This window comes from Eulemur rufifrons, chromosome 9 (genome assembly GCF_041146395.1).
Source record: "Eulemur rufifrons isolate Redbay chromosome 9, OSU_ERuf_1, whole genome shotgun sequence".
NCBI lineage: Eukaryota > Metazoa > Chordata > Mammalia > Primates > Lemuridae > Eulemur > Eulemur rufifrons.
Genome location: NC_090991.1, coordinates 43,788,474 through 43,806,017, shown reverse-complemented (window position 1 = coordinate 43,806,017; position 17,544 = coordinate 43,788,474). Strand labels below are relative to the sequence as shown.

General features: G+C 36.4%; 1 protein-coding gene across 1 annotated transcript in view; it reads left to right on the top strand.

Moving 5' to 3' along the window:
- Positions 1–13,923, top strand: part of SMURF2 (SMAD specific E3 ubiquitin protein ligase 2) — a 100,004-nt gene extending 86,081 nt beyond the window's left edge. The window contains exons 12-19 of the mRNA XM_069481621.1: positions 67–170; positions 2,956–3,070; positions 5,112–5,290; positions 6,143–6,280; positions 9,342–9,462; positions 11,713–11,914; positions 13,206–13,281; positions 13,597–13,923. Coding sequence (XP_069337722.1) covers positions 67–170; positions 2,956–3,070; positions 5,112–5,290; positions 6,143–6,280; positions 9,342–9,462; positions 11,713–11,914; positions 13,206–13,281; positions 13,597–13,696 — 1,035 coding nt within the window. The 3' untranslated portion in view covers positions 13,697–13,923. The remainder of the gene's footprint in view (positions 1–66; positions 171–2,955; positions 3,071–5,111; positions 5,291–6,142; positions 6,281–9,341; positions 9,463–11,712; positions 11,915–13,205; positions 13,282–13,596) is intronic.
- Positions 13,924–17,544: the final 3,621 nt, after the last annotated feature.

Sequence of the window (17,544 nt, the reverse complement as noted above, 5' to 3'; positions counted from 1 at the left end):
AATGGGAGGGAGAGTTTGAATAGTAGGTTAAAAGTACTTAAAAAGTATGTCAAAATATTTTTTCAGGAATCATATCGACAGGTCATGAAAATGAGACCAAAAGATCTCTGGAAGCGATTAATGATAAAATTTCGAGGAGAAGAAGGCCTTGACTATGGAGGGGTTGCCAGGTAAGGACTTGCTTGCCAGTTAATGTCACATGAATCTTTATACTTACAAATTTAAGATACTTTTTGTGTAAATTTCTATTCACATTTATTTTCTGGTATATCGTTACCTAATGTTTGCAATGCAGAGGGTATCTTAATAGATATATTCATAACAAAGTTAGGATAGTACTGCTACCAGAAGAGTATTGTAGAACTCCACTATAGATCATACAGCCCAGTGAGACTTTCTCTGAAAACCGTGCTGCAAACATACATGGATCCTGGGTAGGACTTGCAGGCCATATAATTTCTCCATCTCTTTCCTTCAGCATATGTGATTGCCTCTGCTTTACAATTGTTCCTGACAATTCAGGGACAGTTTTTAAACTTTAATGGTATGTAATCTAGACTGGATGTTTCCTTTGCTTCCATTGCTGTGCTTTTTTACCTTGTTAAATGGATGTGTGTGCATACAGGTGTGTATATACACTTGTGTAAACACATGTTTATGTCATGGTCCTTAGAATGTTTCAATACAGAAAGTGTAATATTTCTGCTACATTCATTTTTCATAGATCAAGTCAAATTGATTAATTTCATCCCTCAGAATACCACACAGTTGGCCCTGCAGAACCTGTATATGAAAAGTCAGTCCTCCATGTATGTGGATTTTATATCTCATTAATATTTTTGATCATGTTTGGTTGAAAATCCACCTATAAGTGGACCCATGCTGTTCAAACTTATGCTGTTCATTGGTCAACTATATATGTGTGTGTGTGTGTGTGTGTAATGCTATCAGGATTTTTTTTCCAGTTGTGAAAATCCACTTTTTGTAAATGTAGAAGAAACATCATAGCTTTATATTAAAATGTTCTAAGGACAATTATGATTCCACTTCCCCTGATTTAAATCCAACCTAAATTAAATTGTTTCCACTAGGACCCATTAATGGTTATTTAGTATTACATGTTTTCGTCTGTAGACTTACTTTCATTCTGTCACCTTTTAACCTCCAAATGGGTAGTTTCTTTAGTTTGGATTTTTAAAAATGATCTCATATGTCATACTTAGGACTTTGATAGTGTCTGTGGAATTCTTATTATTTACTCGTAACTAGATTTTGAATATTTTAGCATTTGCTAAAAGTATATTATTGGGAGAACTTTTTAGTTATCTGCTGACAGTACCTAAGTACTATAATTATATGTGTGGATCAAATAAGTAGTTATTTTTTTGTTTTTTGACCTTATTACTGTCAGGGTTTGGGCAGAATAAATGAGATATGGCAGTGATCTGCTTTTTCTGAACTTTATTCTGTAGTAGAACCCAAAAATAGTTGAGTTCTGCTCTTATGTGTGTCTTAAATACTTGGTGAAACAAAATTTAGATGTTCTTTTAAAAAAACATACACACATAAAAACATAAAAGACACATCATACAAGCATACAAATGTATGTTGGGAAGGCTGCTAATGTGGAGACTTCCCTTTTTTTTAAATCTCTAGTTTTTCAAATTATTTATGGTAGTAATTTGATTTAGACTCCATCACGTTATAGAATTCTGAAACATTTTCCTTTAGTTAATAGTATTCTACCACATTTGCTAAAAATATGTCATTCAGTTTGTTTAATTTGTAATATCAAAAGACATCATTTAAATAACCATCCCTAGCTGAGGAATGACAAGAATTGAGTCTAGAACTACACATCTTAAGTCTTAGACTAGAGGTTTTTAGTTTTACCAAGGTAACAAATTGTCTTTCATACTTTGAAAAGTATGAAGAATTTAATATTTTTGAGGTGGTAGTACTTTCTGTTATAAGGTTTTAAAAAGATTGATGTACATTTGAAATCAAGAAGTGGTATGGCAGTTGGGCATGGTGGCATGTGCCTGTAATCCTAGCTACTCAGGACGGAGAGGCTGGAAGATTGCTTGAGCCCAGGAGTTTGAGGCTGCAGCGAGCTGTAAGTGCGTCACTGCACTCCACCCTGCACAACAGAGTGAGATCCTGTCTCTTTAATAATAAAAACAGAAAAAAATGATATGCAACATACCTAAGAATGCAGGCTTGTCCTTATATCCATACCTATACCACGTGGCTTGGAATCTCTGACCACTTATATTTTTATCATAATATGTTTTAGGGTTTATACAGTAAAAGATAATGAAATGGATAATGAAATTTCCTTACTCAATACCAACAACAAAACACACCCTTGTCTAAAAGTAAATTAAAGCTATATTACATATCTATATAAACTAGTATAAATCTGCCATGATAGGAGTGGACCAGGATAGTGTAGATCACATGGAAATTTTGAAATCATATTCTTCCCTTTGCTTTATATTTGTATTGGATTACAAATTTATTTAGTAATTAAAAGTAACAGACCACTGGGCTGTAGCATCTCATGAGTAGTTGAACTGCTGGATAATACCTTCATACTCTCTGATGCTAAAATGTAGTAAAGTCCAAAATTTGAGCAAGAAGTGACTTCAATATAATAAAGTTTTTATTTACTATTTGCAATAATGAGATATGGCAGTGGTGGAATTTTCCAATGTGATCTTATGTAACTACAGTTAGTTCTTTATTTCCTTTTATCAAAGTAAAAAATTATTTGCTAAAGTGATTAGTGGCATATCTCCCATCCAAGTACTAACCAGGCCTGACCCTGCTTAGCTTCTGAGATCAGACAAGATTGGGCACGTTCAGGGTGGTATGGCCATAGATGATTAGTGGCATATCTTAATAAAAATGTATTCATTAACAAAAAACCTTTTGTCATGTATTGTTTTCTAGGGAATGGTTATATCTCTTGTCACATGAAATGTTGAATCCATACTATGGCCTCTTCCAATATTCAAGAGACGATATCTATACGTTGCAGATCAATCCTGATTCTGCAGTTAATCCGGTATGATTTGTAGTTATGTGAATTAAATTGTGATCTACAATGTTTTTCCTCTGTAAATGTCAGTGCAGTTTATTATATATGAATTATTTGTCCTTGTCCTAGTTATAGCCTTTGACTCAACAATTCCTCTTCTAGAAAATTTCGCAAGTAAATGATTATGGATATGTGTAACAATTTGGGCACAGGGATGTTTATTGTTTATAGTAGCCCCCAGTTGGAAACAACACAGTTGTTTCCACAAGCAGGGGAGGGGAATTGATTAAATTATGACATAAGGCAGAATAACGTAAATGGTTAAGAACATAGATTCTGGAATTAGAAAGATACGGACTCATATTCCTGATCTCATTACTTACTAGCTTTGAGATCTTTGGCAAGTTCATTGACTTAGACCTTAATTTTATCATTGTTAATAATAATAGATATAGTTTATACCTCAGAGAAGAGTTGTGAAAATTAAATGAGACCTTGTACATTAAGCATTTATTTAGCACAGTGCTGTACATTATTAACCCTATTATACGTTATTAAGCACTCAACAAACGTTAGCTATTGTTAACTTATTGTTTTTATATTCTGTTATCTTTCCATTCAAGGGCATGCTCCATAGCCACTAAAGTGATAATATGGGATAATAGTTAATGACATGTAAAGATGTTGTTCGTGATATGTTAAGTGACAAGAAGATTACCAAGTAATGTGATACAACTTTGGCAAATATGTATATATGTCAACTTTGAAAGGCTCTACACTATAATCCTCACAAGTTATCTCAGGGTATTAGATAATGGATGATTTTTACTTTTTTGTTTGTATTTTATCTAAATATTTAATAGTGAACATATGTATTAAAAAACTATTTTAAGATAAAAGGGAGGTTTAAAGATGATAAAGGTTACTTAGTAAATAGAGAAGTAAAATTATTTAGAAATACAAATATCTAACAAAACAATCTATAATGAAAGACCAGATATATTTAAATATGGTGGAAACGTTCGATTCATTGCAAGGAATTCTTTATTAAGGGAAGATTTTTAGGTGAAGGTTCTTGGGGCACCCACTATACCACTGTCATAATGACAGCTTACATTTGTTGAGTGCTTACCATACTTCAGGCCCAATGCCATGGGTTTCGTCATCTCATTTTACTCCTCACATAGACCCTTTTTAGATACTATTATTACTATCATATTTCCAGGGGTTAATTTGCCCGTATGCATAGCCAGTAACTAGCAGAAAAATGCCTCTAATCCAAGTTTGACACCAAATCTGTGCTCTTAAATCTATGTTGTTTTCATATTTAATTTCTGGTTAGGTCTAGGAAGTAGAGAGGTTTAGGTTAAAAGATTTTTCCATGACAAAGGGCTCAGAATGTGCAAGTGGTTTAATGAAGCTGCAGTGGGACTGTAGTTTGGATTTAATTTCTAAAAGATAAATTTTACAAAGTGAGTACACCCTTTGAGAGAGGCATTGACTGTGTAATATGTCTGTGGTCCCCAGCCCCTGGGCTACAGACTGGTACCGTGGCCTGTTAGGCACCTGGTGGCAGGGTTGGGGTGGGGGACCCACCATGAAACTTGGGGGCGGTGCACAGCAGGAGGGCTGGAGGTGACCTGCAGGTGAGTGAGTGAAGCTTCACCTGTATTCATAGCCTTACAGTCGCTCCCCATCACTGGCTTGAATCACCACCTGTTCAGCTCTGTGTTCTGCACAAATCCTCCTCCCCCCCCCCCCCCCCCGCCCCCGCCTGGTTCTGTGGAATAATTGTCTTCCATGAAACCGGTCCCTGGTGCCAGAAAGGTTGGGGGCTGCTGTAATATGTGGTTTTATAGTGATTTAGAGAATCTTGATCAGGCTCTATAGAAATATTCCCTACTAATTATTGAGCTTTGGTATGATAACCTATTTCATTTAAATGGTTGTAGAGTACAAATTTGATACTTATTAAAAAAATTAACGTTGCTTCAATATTTAAGTTTTATTAAAAATTCCCTGGATAGTTTCTAACTTGAGTATTTATGTAAACTCTTTTCAATTTCAGGAACATTTATCATATTTCCACTTTGTTGGACGAATAATGGGAATGGCTGTGTTTCATGGACATTATATTGATGGTGGTTTCACGTTGCCTTTTTATAAACAGTTGCTTGGGAAATCAATTACTTTGGATGACATGGAGTTAGTTGATCCAGACCTTCATAACAGTTTAGTGTGGATACTGTATGTATTGAGTCTTCTGTCTGTTCATTATACTTAAACTCTGAGCTTAAAAAAAGTTTAAAAACTGATGTGCTTTTGTAGAATTTAAAAAATTTTGCACACAAAATATTGAGTGGCTCTCTGAGTGATAGGACCAATAATACTTTTTTCCTTCCTACCATTTCCCTGTACATTTCAGATTCCTTTAAGTTAGTGTCATTACTTTAAAAAGGAAAAAAAAAATCTATATATTCTGTTTTTAAAAGTACTGGATATAATAATTTCCTCAACATGATGCAAGTTCTGCTCCAATCCTGCCTGTATTAGAATAGCAAATTCCTGCTGCCATCACTTTTAATAAAGGGATGATTTTGGAACCATACTTTAAAACTAGGAACTAATTCTGTTTAAATTAAGGTAAGAACTAATTCTGTTTTGTAAGTGGTCATTAGTTTATGAAGATACAAGGCATTATTTATTTTTACAAAATACACAAGTAGCTCTGTCTCACTGGGGATACTTAGGCATTTGGTCTCTTGGGGAAACCCAGATTCAGCAGGACTCTTATCCGAATGCCAGACATAACTGAAATTTTCCTATGTTGGTGGTTCTAGCAAAGTCCAGCTTTGACCAGGGCTCTTTCTCATTACTCAGGAAGTGAAATGTTTCCTCTGTTTATTAAGGTTAAAACTTTTTGACTTTTTTGAAAGAAGTAGGTGGTGTGATAGGACAAGAACTCATAAGCATAATCTGACTTTATGTTTGTTGTATATACAACTGTCTTAGTTTTATGTGTCTCACCAATTAATACACCTAGAGGATCTGTGTTTTAGGCTTCCCACTTACATATCTTTCCCTCTTTTTCCTATCCAGTGAGAATGACATTACAGGTGTTTTGGACCATACCTTTTGTGTTGAACATAATGCATATGGTGAAATTATTCAGCATGAACTTAAACCAAATGGCAAAAGTATCCCTGTTACTGAAGAAAATAAAAAAGAATATGTCAGGTAAACAATTCTCTCTTCTCAAGGCTGAGAATTTTTTTTTAATGTTCTAAAATGGCAGTATGAAAAAACATGTAAGCATTTAGGTAAAATTACTTATTACTACAAAACAGGTAAAAAACAACCATCTTCTTATTTCTCACAATTCCAGGGGTCAGTAGTTTGGGCCAAGAACAACAGGGATGGCACACTCCTGTTCCATGAGATGTCAGCTAGGACTGAAACACACCAAGCTAGTGTCTTCACTGAAACATGTGATACTTCAGCTAGGATTAGCTCAAATGGCTGAGGGCTGGCTGGAGCGGCTCTTGACTGGGGTCATTGTCGGGGGCCTACTTCTCACTGTTGGCTGGGTTCCTTGGTTTTCCCTGTGTGGTATCAAAGGCCTCTCCCTCTTCCCACAGCCTCCCTCCCTCCCTCCCAGCAAGATAACCAGACTTCTTATGGAGTGGCTGCCTTTCCAGATCACAAAAGCGGAAGCTGCCAGATCTTTTTAAGGCCTAAGCCTGGTACTGGCCAACATGACTTGTGCTGTATATTTTGGTTAAATTGAATCAGCTTGTTTGGTGTGGAGGAGAGGCTGTACAAAGTTGTGAATACCCGGAGACATGGGGCATTGGGGCCATGTGTAGTGTAGCTGTCACAAGTGGCAATTCAGAAGTGCTTCTGTGCTGTATATTACAAACACTTAGTCTGTTTATAAATGAGCACATTGTGAGTTTAGGGGTAAATATTAAAAAATGTTCTTCAGGTTTTATAAAGTAGAAATAAAAATTGAGGAGGCTGAATGTGGTGGCTCACACTTGTAATCCCAGCACTTTGGGAGGCCAAGGCAGGAGGATCGCTTGAGCCCAAGAGTTCAAGACCAGTCTGGGCAACATAGCAAAACCCTGTCTCTACAAAAAATAGAGAAAAATTAGCCAGGCATGGTTTCTGCTAGTCAGGAGGATTGCTTGAGCCCAGGAGTTCAAGATTACGGTAGGCTGTGATCTGTCCACTGTGTTCCAGTCTGGGCAACAGGACCAGACCCTGTCTCCAAAAAAGAATTTTGAAGCATTGGGTTCATTTGGCCGATGATAACTAAAGTCTTCTAAACATAAAACCGTGGTAATCAAATCTAGGAGTTTGAACTTCACTGTATTTACGCAGAAACATGTATGCTGTATTTTTAAATATTATATTCAATGTTTTGAGATATTCTCAAAATCTGTCAGCTAAAATTTTCCTAGTTTACAAATGAGTCTTGTACGCTGTTGATGGAAGTGCCATTGGCATAGCTTTTTGGGAAAGCGGTTTGATACCAGCCACCAAAATAACCATGTACATGCCCTTTGACTAGCAGCTTCATGTTTAAGGCTCTTCTGCAGATATACACATGCAATTAAAGAAATAGGATAAAGGATAGTGAAATATTACTTATTAAAAAAACTATAATGTTTTTAGAAAAGATTGATTAAATACATTGAACAGAATATTATGTGAATATTTAAAGGAAAGACTGCATAAGAGGTCAAATTTAAAAAGCAAGTCTTAGGAGAATTATGTAGGAACAAAATCTGTGTTGTTTAATTATATGGAAGATGTTCAGGATGGCCACATACCAAATACAGTGTTGTCTAGGATGAGGGAGCAGAGGTGGTGGGCCTGGAAATAGCAGAAAAAGGGTGAAAGAATGAACTTGTAGGTTTTACTTTGTCTTCTCAGTTAATGTTTGATTTTTCTTTTTACATGTAATAAGCATGTATTATGTTTCTAATTAAAAAAAAGAACAAGTGGGAATTTCTTATGTCTTAGTAGTGTGTCACTTCCAGGATCTAGTATGTCCTCAATCCCTAGATTCCACTCTCTTGAGTTTGATCATGCTTATAGCACAGTAATAATGCTTTGCCAACTATAGGTATTATGAGATAAAAAATTACAAAGAAAAACTTTCACAGTTTTGCTTTCCCGTTAACCCAACATACAAAGATGAGGTATTCTCCAAAGGATATAATGTTAAGCAACTTATTTCTTAGAGAACTATTTCACCACGTTTGGAAAAGGAAATGTGTAGATAACAGATTTGACAGATGAGTCAGTTACATGATGTATGAGATGAAGAGGTTTTCCCGGGTAGACAAATAAATGCAGTTCACTTACAAATCCTAAATTCATACAGTAGATGAGGTTTAGTGCACTTTTTGTTGGTAAAATTACGTCTTCCAGAATTTTTACAGCCTCCAGGGAACAAATGAGTATTTTATCAAAAAGTGCTTTCTCATTTTGGATATGACCATTCTCTACCTCCTCTTCCTCCATCGATCGCCCTCAAATGTAAACAAAAATACCCAACACAATCAGGTTTTATTTTCAAATAAAACCAGAAATAGTCATTTTTGAGTGAATGGGCTCTTTATTCTGGTTATTGGCATGTATCTTATAAGTTTAGAAAGAAATTTCATCAAGATTTTAACTTCAGACCCATCTAAGCTCTAGAAGACTTCTAGTTTGCTAGGAATTGCTCTGATTTGAAGAGTTGCTTTGTTAATGCTGCTTTTGCTAGTAGAAGGTTACCACTTTTTATCAACATTGAGCTGCCTCACAGCTCAGGATTCTTTTATTCCCATTAGTCTGAGATTGTTTTTTAGACTTTAGACTAAATTATTTTTACATTTATTTATTTTCGAGACAGAGTCTCACTCTGTCACCTGGTTAGAGTGCAGTGGCATCATCATAGCTCACTGCAATCTCAAACTCCTGGGCTCAAGGGATCCTCCTGCCTCAGCCTCCCAAGTAGCTGGGACTACAGGTGCGCACCACCATGCCTGGCTAATTTTTCTATTTTTTGTAGAGACGAGGTCTGGCTCTTGCGTGGGCTGGTCTCGAACTCCTGACCTGAAGGAATCCTCCCACCTCGGCCTCCCGGAGTGCTAGGATTACAGGCGTGAGCCACCATGCCTGGCCTAGACTAAATCCTTAATGCTAGATACTTGTAAAGAGCAATGTTGTGAAAGTAGAGATTCATAATAATTACCAGATCTGAATATATATATGATCATTTGAAACCCCTGCCCAATGTTTACAGGCTCTATGTGAACTGGAGATTTTTACGTGGTATTGAGGCTCAATTCCTGGCTCTGCAAAAAGGTTTTAATGAAGTAATTCCACAGCATCTGCTGAAGACGTTTGATGAGAAGGAGTTAGAGGTTAGTGCATTAGTGTCATGACATCATCTAGTATAACGAGATTGGGAATTATCTTGTTACTTAGAGGAAAATTATATTTTTGGTGCTTTTGAAGTTTCATGGTTCAGTGTTATGAGAATTCTTATTCACAGGAAAAGTCTTTCATGCTTTTGAATGCCTTTCATGCTTTGGAATTTCTACAAGTAAGCAATCTCTCTTATATTGTGAACAGTCTTAGTTTGTTTTTCTATGTTGTCCTTTTATTATTTTAAACAGATTTCATGTCTTATATGTACTTCCAATGTTATTTTCTATTCTGATTTAGTGGTTATTGATTTGGTTAAATAAAACCTCATTAATTGATCTCTACCATATTGAAATTTATTTAAAGGCCTCCTGTCAATTGGGTTTACACTAAGCTTTGCAAGAAAGCATTTGGTCAGGCATGATGGCTCACGCCTGTAATCCTAGCATTTTGGGAGGCTGAGGTGGGAGGATCCCTTCAGCCCAGGAGTTTGAGGCTGCAGTGAGCTGTGGTGACGCCGGTGCACTCTACCCATGGTGATGGAGTGAGACTGTCTTCAAAAAAAAAGAAAGAAAAAAGCATTTGGTAGACAAGATCATGGAGGAAATAATTAAAATACTAAGGATAAACTGTATCTAAATGTCTTGAGACTAACAGTAGCTGTACCGGTTAAATTTTTTGTTTCCTTTTAAAGATGGCCCTTAAAGTGCCTCAGGTCTGGTTTTATAATTAAGACCTTTAACAAATACATCTGAATTTTCTACTGAACTACTTTGAAAAAATAATGAGGTTTTATTCTACTAAAAGTCCCAGATTGATTTAGTGGTTAGGGATAACATAAATATTTAAAGTCTACAAATTGTTTAAAACATGATTTTATTCATTACCTTTATTTTTTTTCTTTTGTTTCTAATATTTTCCATCCTCAGACTTCAGGATATTCATTAACTTTAGTGTCCTTTCTAGCTAAATCTGTTCCTGTTAGCAAACCTAAAAAGATTGGTTTGATTCATTACTGTCCCCATTCCTTTTGTGATTGAATTATTCATAGTGAAATGTCCAGAAGGGAAGTAGTCAGGAGGAGGAAAACATAGGAATGGCAATAAAGTTGAGATATAATGAATTTTCATCTGTACAGTAAATGAGGAATTTGGCCTTATAATTGCCACTTCTCTGAAGAAAAGAATTTAAAAGGTGTCTCTTTTGTTATTCAATACATGCATAATTCTTTTTGGATAACCTTTTCCCTGTTCAGTGTGGCATCCATTCAGTGATCTTTTCAGAATCCTATAGCAGCTTTGCTGGAGATTTTATTCAGTATATGTAGTTTCTACTGCTAATGAAATCATCAAACTTTTTAGAAAAGCATATGTATGTCATTTGTTTTAGTATTATACTGGATTAACAGGATTAATTTTATAAAATGTAGGATTTGGAAGTTATGTTTTATACTGCATATTATCATAATTCACATTATAAACATATTAATCTTGGACTCTAGGGAGATGTGAGCATTAATAGTATCAAAATGATTTTGATGTAGTTCATCTATACTGAGCTTGCATCATAATGTCAAGCAGAGCTCTGTATCAGTGTGTTCATGTATTTTGTGCTTCAATATAATTTTAAGATTATTAAGCAAATTGTGTTAATCACTTATTTAACACACATTTCTTGAGGTGCTATGCACTGTTGGTTGCTTTCACAGGATATAGTGAAAGATGTTACTGCCATATTACAGCAGAGGGAACTGCTAGCAGGGGAGGAACTGAATTGTTTCAAATCACAAAGTTAATAAGTGTTGAAACCAGGATAATATGACCTGGGTCTAAGGAAGGCACATATAAACTATATTTACTCTTTAGGTCTCAATTTTTGTCCATTTTTTAAAAAATTATAGAATTGTGTCATGAAATTAGAGAACTTTCACAATTTTTTCATCTTGTCAAGTCTGTCACAGCAGTGGTTCTCAGATCCTGGGGAGGGAACCTGCGGTGTGTAGATGCCTGTGGAGCTTTTTAAAATACAGATCCTGACTGCCACCCCAAATGCACACAATTAAGTCTCTGAGCATAGGACCTACCTAATGTGTATATTTTGAAAAACTTTCCAGATGATTCTTTTGTGCACCTTTGATTAAGAACCACTAAATGAGAACCAACAATGCAAATCTAAAGTTCCCTTTTTAGTAATTTTTGGCATGGCTTTGATTTCCACTGGTTCATTACTCCGCAATATTTTAACAGCTTATTATTTGTGGACTTGGAAAGATAGACGTTAATGACTGGAAGGTAAACACCCGGTTAAAACACTGTACGCCAGACAGCAATGTGGTCAAGTGGTTCTGGAAAGCTGTGGAGTTTTTTGATGAAGAGCGACGAGCACGATTACTTCAGTTTGTGACAGGATCCTCTAGGGTGCCCCTGCAGGGCTTCAAGGCCTTACAAGGTAAAAAGCCTGAGGGACAGACAGGCTCAGATCGGGTGGGGGAGGGGGAGGGGATGTCAGTGTTCAGTTTATGTATTAATAGCTATTTTATAAACCGTGTGCTTATAAACAGATTCTCTTTTCACTCTATTTCTTACCTGTAACTCTCATGTTGTGATACCTTCTTCTCCTTCCTTTCTCTTGTTTCCCTCCCAAGAGCCTTTTCTGCGGGGTTCTCTGTGATTGTAGTGAGTGCCGCATGCCGGAGACGTTCGTGCTGATGCTCTGCCTTTCGTTTTCTGCTCACCTTGCTTTTAATTCTGCTGCACATTCCTGTAGGGGAAGTCCACTTCCATGTTCATCTCAACCTGGCAAAACATTTACCCACCTGGGATGCCTCTCCCGTCCACTTTTTGAATCTTTCTTTTATTTGAAAGAGGCAGCATGAGTCATGGACGCCATCCGTTTGGTCAGAGCACTTTAATTATTGCATGGCATAGTACCATTTATTTACAACCATATTCCATTTTGAAGAATTGTTTTCTGTGGAACAAGCTGGTTAATTTTTGGATGAGTTGGTAATATTGCTGATGATCGTTGTGCTTCACCGGGTGGCAATTACTCCCTCTACCTCTTAAGCCCCTTCATTTTCAAAGCTACTGCCAGTGGTGATGAGTGAGGACGTACAAGGCAAGACTGGTACATAATTCAATAGTGCTGCCCACGGCGCACTCGTTGAAAGTCCACAGGGAAAGCCTGTTTGAGTTGTGCTCATCTTCCCTGTTCAGAGAGCTCATCGTTATCGGACTGCCCAGAGACATACAGTGAAGTTGTATTTCCCCTACATATATTTGTATTAATATGTGGTGTCTGTGGTAACTGAAACTCATTCTATAGGCTGCCCATCTTTTGCTCTCAGCCCAGTTTGAGTCATGAAATCTAAATTTGCATTAGATTGTCAGCTTTCTGAATGTGTACATATATGTATTTTACCTTGGATTTGCCCAATTACTTTTCAGTGCTTTTGGGATATTGATTTTCTATATAAGATAGAAGTTGGTAAAGGAATTTCAATCCTGAATTTTTTCTCAAATTAAAATGCAAGCATATTTAGGAATCCAGCCTTATCCAAGGTCAATTCCAGCTTTCAAAACCCAGATTATTTTTCTGCTGCCATTTGGTAGCATGTGTGGATTTACCAGCATTGCCCTGTCCCTAGACCCTGTGGTTTATGTGCCAGTTTTATCCTAAGATTTTTGGAGCCCAGTACATGCACCTGCGGTGATCTGACCCACATTCACCTCATTTGCAGGTGCTGCAGGCCCACGACTCTTCACCATACACCAGATTGACGCCTGCACTAACAACCTGCCTAAAGCCCATACTTGGTAAGTTATTTTTGTAGCTTTTTCCCCATTCCATGTACATAGATATTAGTTCCACACAGATTTGACTTTTCATTGATCATACATACTAGTAAGTGGAGCTTTAAAAGTAATGATAAGCAACCCTTTTAAGTGATTTATAAGTTAAGACTATTCAGAAATTGGTCGGAAAGCCTCAAAGTGCTCATGTCTACTTTAGAGAAATACAAACTTTTAATTTTCTATGTGACACAAAGAGCGATGTGGCTGTGTTGGTATATACTTGCTAGGCCATTTACTTATTTTGGAGGAGCTGAAATTGGATTTGCTTATTCACAGCTTCAATCGAATAGACATTCCGCCCTATGAAAGCTATGAAAAGCTGTATGAAAAGCTGCTAACAGCCATTGAAGAAACATGTGGATTTGCTGTGGAATGACGGACTTCAAGGATTTACCCAGGACTCTATTTATACCCCTGACTGACAGCCTCCTTCAGCAGAGTTTCAAAGAATGCTGAAATACAGAAACACCCCCCCCCCTTTTTTTTAATTTTAGGACACTGTGAGGGGAAAGGACAATTTTGAAATTCCTTTTCAAGGAAAAAAAGGTCTTTATGCTTTGCCATGAGGCCACATTCAGCTGCTATTTAAAATTAATATCTTGAACCTAAAGAATGCTGACTTTTCCTACATTTCCAGAGTTAGGCAGTATTCTACACTTAAAGACTACTACTATTTTTATAAAAGGTAATCTATTCAAATCGCTTCACCGATTTCAAGTCTCTCAAACATCAAGACAACTTCAGCAGTCGGTACAAGTCACATTTCATTTTGATTGAATACATGATTTTGAATAGCTCCTGTACTTGCTCTTTGTAAAAAAAAAAATAAAAAAAAATAAAATAAAATTACTTTGAATTATTCTACCTTTGTAAACAATTGGCTGAAAGAATAATTATCTTTGAGAAATTAAGCCATTTACATGTTTAATTATGTTTTTCTATAGCAGAGCATTATATTTTGCATTATATGTTTCAACCTAGCCTAAGTGAGTCTTTTATATTTTTCAAGCATGAATTTCTTGGAATACAGCTTTATAATTTTAGTTGTCAAATTCCTGATGCAACCACTTAGTCTAAACTTAGTAGTTTATTTGCTACAATATGTGTTCAGGGGCTCCCTGTTTTTAAGAGACTTAAAAAAAAAAAACTAATGTTTTTATCTTGAATCAGTATGATTAGGTATTTTGGATTTACTTTCATCTTAAATCAAAATACTGCATTTTTATAGCTTCTCAGAGCATGTGGATGGGTGGGATTTTCATTCCTCGCTGGGTCAGCTTATCTTTATATACTGTTCCTATAAACCAAAGTCTCTGACAAGTGCACCTAATTTATATTTTAATTACAGCATAAGTTTCTATCAAGTAAACCATCCTAAAGCTTTGTTTAGCTGCTCATAATTTTATTTGGCTAAAATTATGAAAAAGGAAAAATTTAGCTCTGAAGATGATTTAGTATGCTTGGAAAACCCTGCTTTACCTACCAGAATGGGGGAGGAGGGCTAGGTAGGGATGTGATGATTAAAGAAACAGTGATTTTAACTCTATGGTGTCAATTACTTTAAAACTGAAGAGTTAATTTTGGAATTCAGGGAATCCCAGTTCCCTTGGTGTTGAAGATCTGCACCTGATTTTGAAATGTCCAGATTTAGCTTTCAAGGTGTATGGCATATTGCATGATCCAGAAAGCAACCAAAACTCTGGGGTGAGGGATTGGAAAAATCTGAAATCACAGGTGAATTTTTAAATTCGACCAGAAAAAATATGAACTATTCTTTTTTAAAATAATTGATATAAAATAATCAAGAATAGCAAATTTTGATAACTTTAAATTTTGCAGCTTAATTATCAAGTGAATAGGTCCTTTGTGTTCTGTTTCATGTGATGGAGGGGGTTTCAGTCTGTGCTTGGAGCCAAAGGGTTCCTCAGGGTGCCTCAGGAATAATAGTTTGAGAAGAGTGTCAGGGAGGAGGAAGGTCTAGTTGGTATTGAGTAGGGGCCTCTAGTTCCCCATCTCCATCCCCCTTTACCCAGAGCAGCTCCAGTTTTTCTCTTTTATATATTGTAATTCCAAGTAAGCTTTCGTGGGTTATAGGGGGCAGGGGAGGAATGAGTAGGATAAAAGAAGTGGAGATTTTGCTGCTTTAAAAAAAGAAAAGTTGAGAACTATTTGTGTAGTTTCTAAGTATTTTAATGTATTTCATTTGGCCAAATTTGCTGCAAGTAAGCTAGTCGTAATCATAACCGTGCAGTGGTAATACGCTTATGCCAACCTTTTTCTCCCCAAATACTTTGTGTTTTTCTACTGCATTCTTAGTAGTACTGAAGAACATCTTGAAATGTACAGAAATGGTTTCTATGCTACTTGCTTATCAGTGATTTTTCAGCTGTCATGATAGTCCCTTATTGGTTGCAGGTCCATCTCTTTTATATTAAAGCACTTAGTGCAGTTTATGATTGTGCCTACTCTTAAAATTTCTCTGTAAAAAGTAAGCACATGATGAACACTTTATGGAAATCATAACCAACAGGGATGCAGTAATAATGAAATGCTCCTATCACTTGTTCTAATATACAATGGAAAGCAGGCAAATACCATCGCTTTTTGAGTGCCTTTTTAACTTTATACTAATAACCTAATAGAGCTTTAAAAGAAAAAATTACCCTCCCTAATAGTCTATGGTATCACCAACCTGCTTTATCAAAACATGATTTAGATTTTAATTTCAAAGTTACATTACCTGATTACTTCCAAATAGGTGCTAAGCAAACAAAAACTCCCAATGTGTCATTGAACCTAGGACTTGCACCTCATGTTTAATGTGAATATTTATTTCCACATGTCCTCCTTAGCTGGGTTTTTTCTTATCCCTCCTCTAGTTGTGTTATTTCAGACATGTGATGTCGCCTTTCCATACTATTTGCCTTTCCATCATGAATGCTCAGTTGTGCAGTACAGAGGTGAGTTTTGTTTCAGAGGGCCTTATTTTTTGATGTAAAGAATTTTTAAATAGTGCTGTGTATAGTGTACATTTTGTTTTGCACATAGTTGTTGCCCTGGATGGGTTTATTTTTACCAAGTCTTTTTTTCTTTCTTGTATTTGCAGTCCAGAGCACAAGTTTCTCTTCTTTTAAATACAATGTAATTCGCTTTATGTTACAACACTAAATCTGCTTTGAACTTCCGGTGCATTGGACTGATTGCGTTGGTGAGAGTTAGAGGTCGTTCCAGCCCTCTGTACGGTTTGGTAGAGCAGCTCCTTCTTATGTTTTTAAGTTGCAGCATACAACGGGTGCCATTTGTGGTATTTAACATTCTTATGTTAGGATGATGATTGTACCAAATGCTGAGTTGTTTTATTTCTAGATGTAATTAGTTCACTTTATGTAATATTCTTCCTTCTCTCAAACTGACTTTAAAAACAAAGTTTTATCATTTTCATTGTATTTGTATTTATTACAGAGTGTTTTAGCTTTGATATTCTTTGTATTTTCACTTGGTTGTTACATGAGCTTTATCCAATAACATCTGTATAAATGGTTTTTAAAAATTAACTATGTATGTGCCCATGCTGAAGTTGAGCAATAAAAGGAATGCTGTTTGCACTGTCACAGCATCAAAGTTTTTAAAGAACATCGAGTTTGTAATGAATTGTTTTGAAAAAGTTTACGATCAGCTCTATGAAGTGTGACAATGTTAAGAGTCATAAAATGAGAAGTTCAGGGAGAACACATGCCTTCCTTAGTTGATGACTTTTGTCGCATTGCAGAGCCTCGGAGGGCTCAGGACCCCTTTCTGTCTCCAGGTAGAGCAGGGAGGGTGCATGTCTTCTGCCATGGCAGCTTGATCAGTTGCAGTGGCTGCTGGCTGTGAGGAGATGGGTTTCTGGGGGTGGTCAGGGCTGAGTGGGGAAGAGTGATCTGGTCCTGTAGCCATCTCTGTCAGGGGTCTGGAGGGCAGAGCTACAGTAGGGGCCTCACATTTGCCAGCCCTACCTTGGTGTTGAGCAGTGGAATCCTCAAAATGAAAAGGAGAAATCAATTATATTTTTCGTAGAAGCCATGGACTGTAAGGTTTACGATTCACAACTCTATAAATGCTAGTGGATGGATGAAAGTCCAACTAAATACATGGATGGAAAAAGGAGTGAATATGGACTGTGTGAGTCTCTACAAAGGCTACAGCACAACAGAACGAGTGTAAGTAGCGGTGTATTAAAGTTCA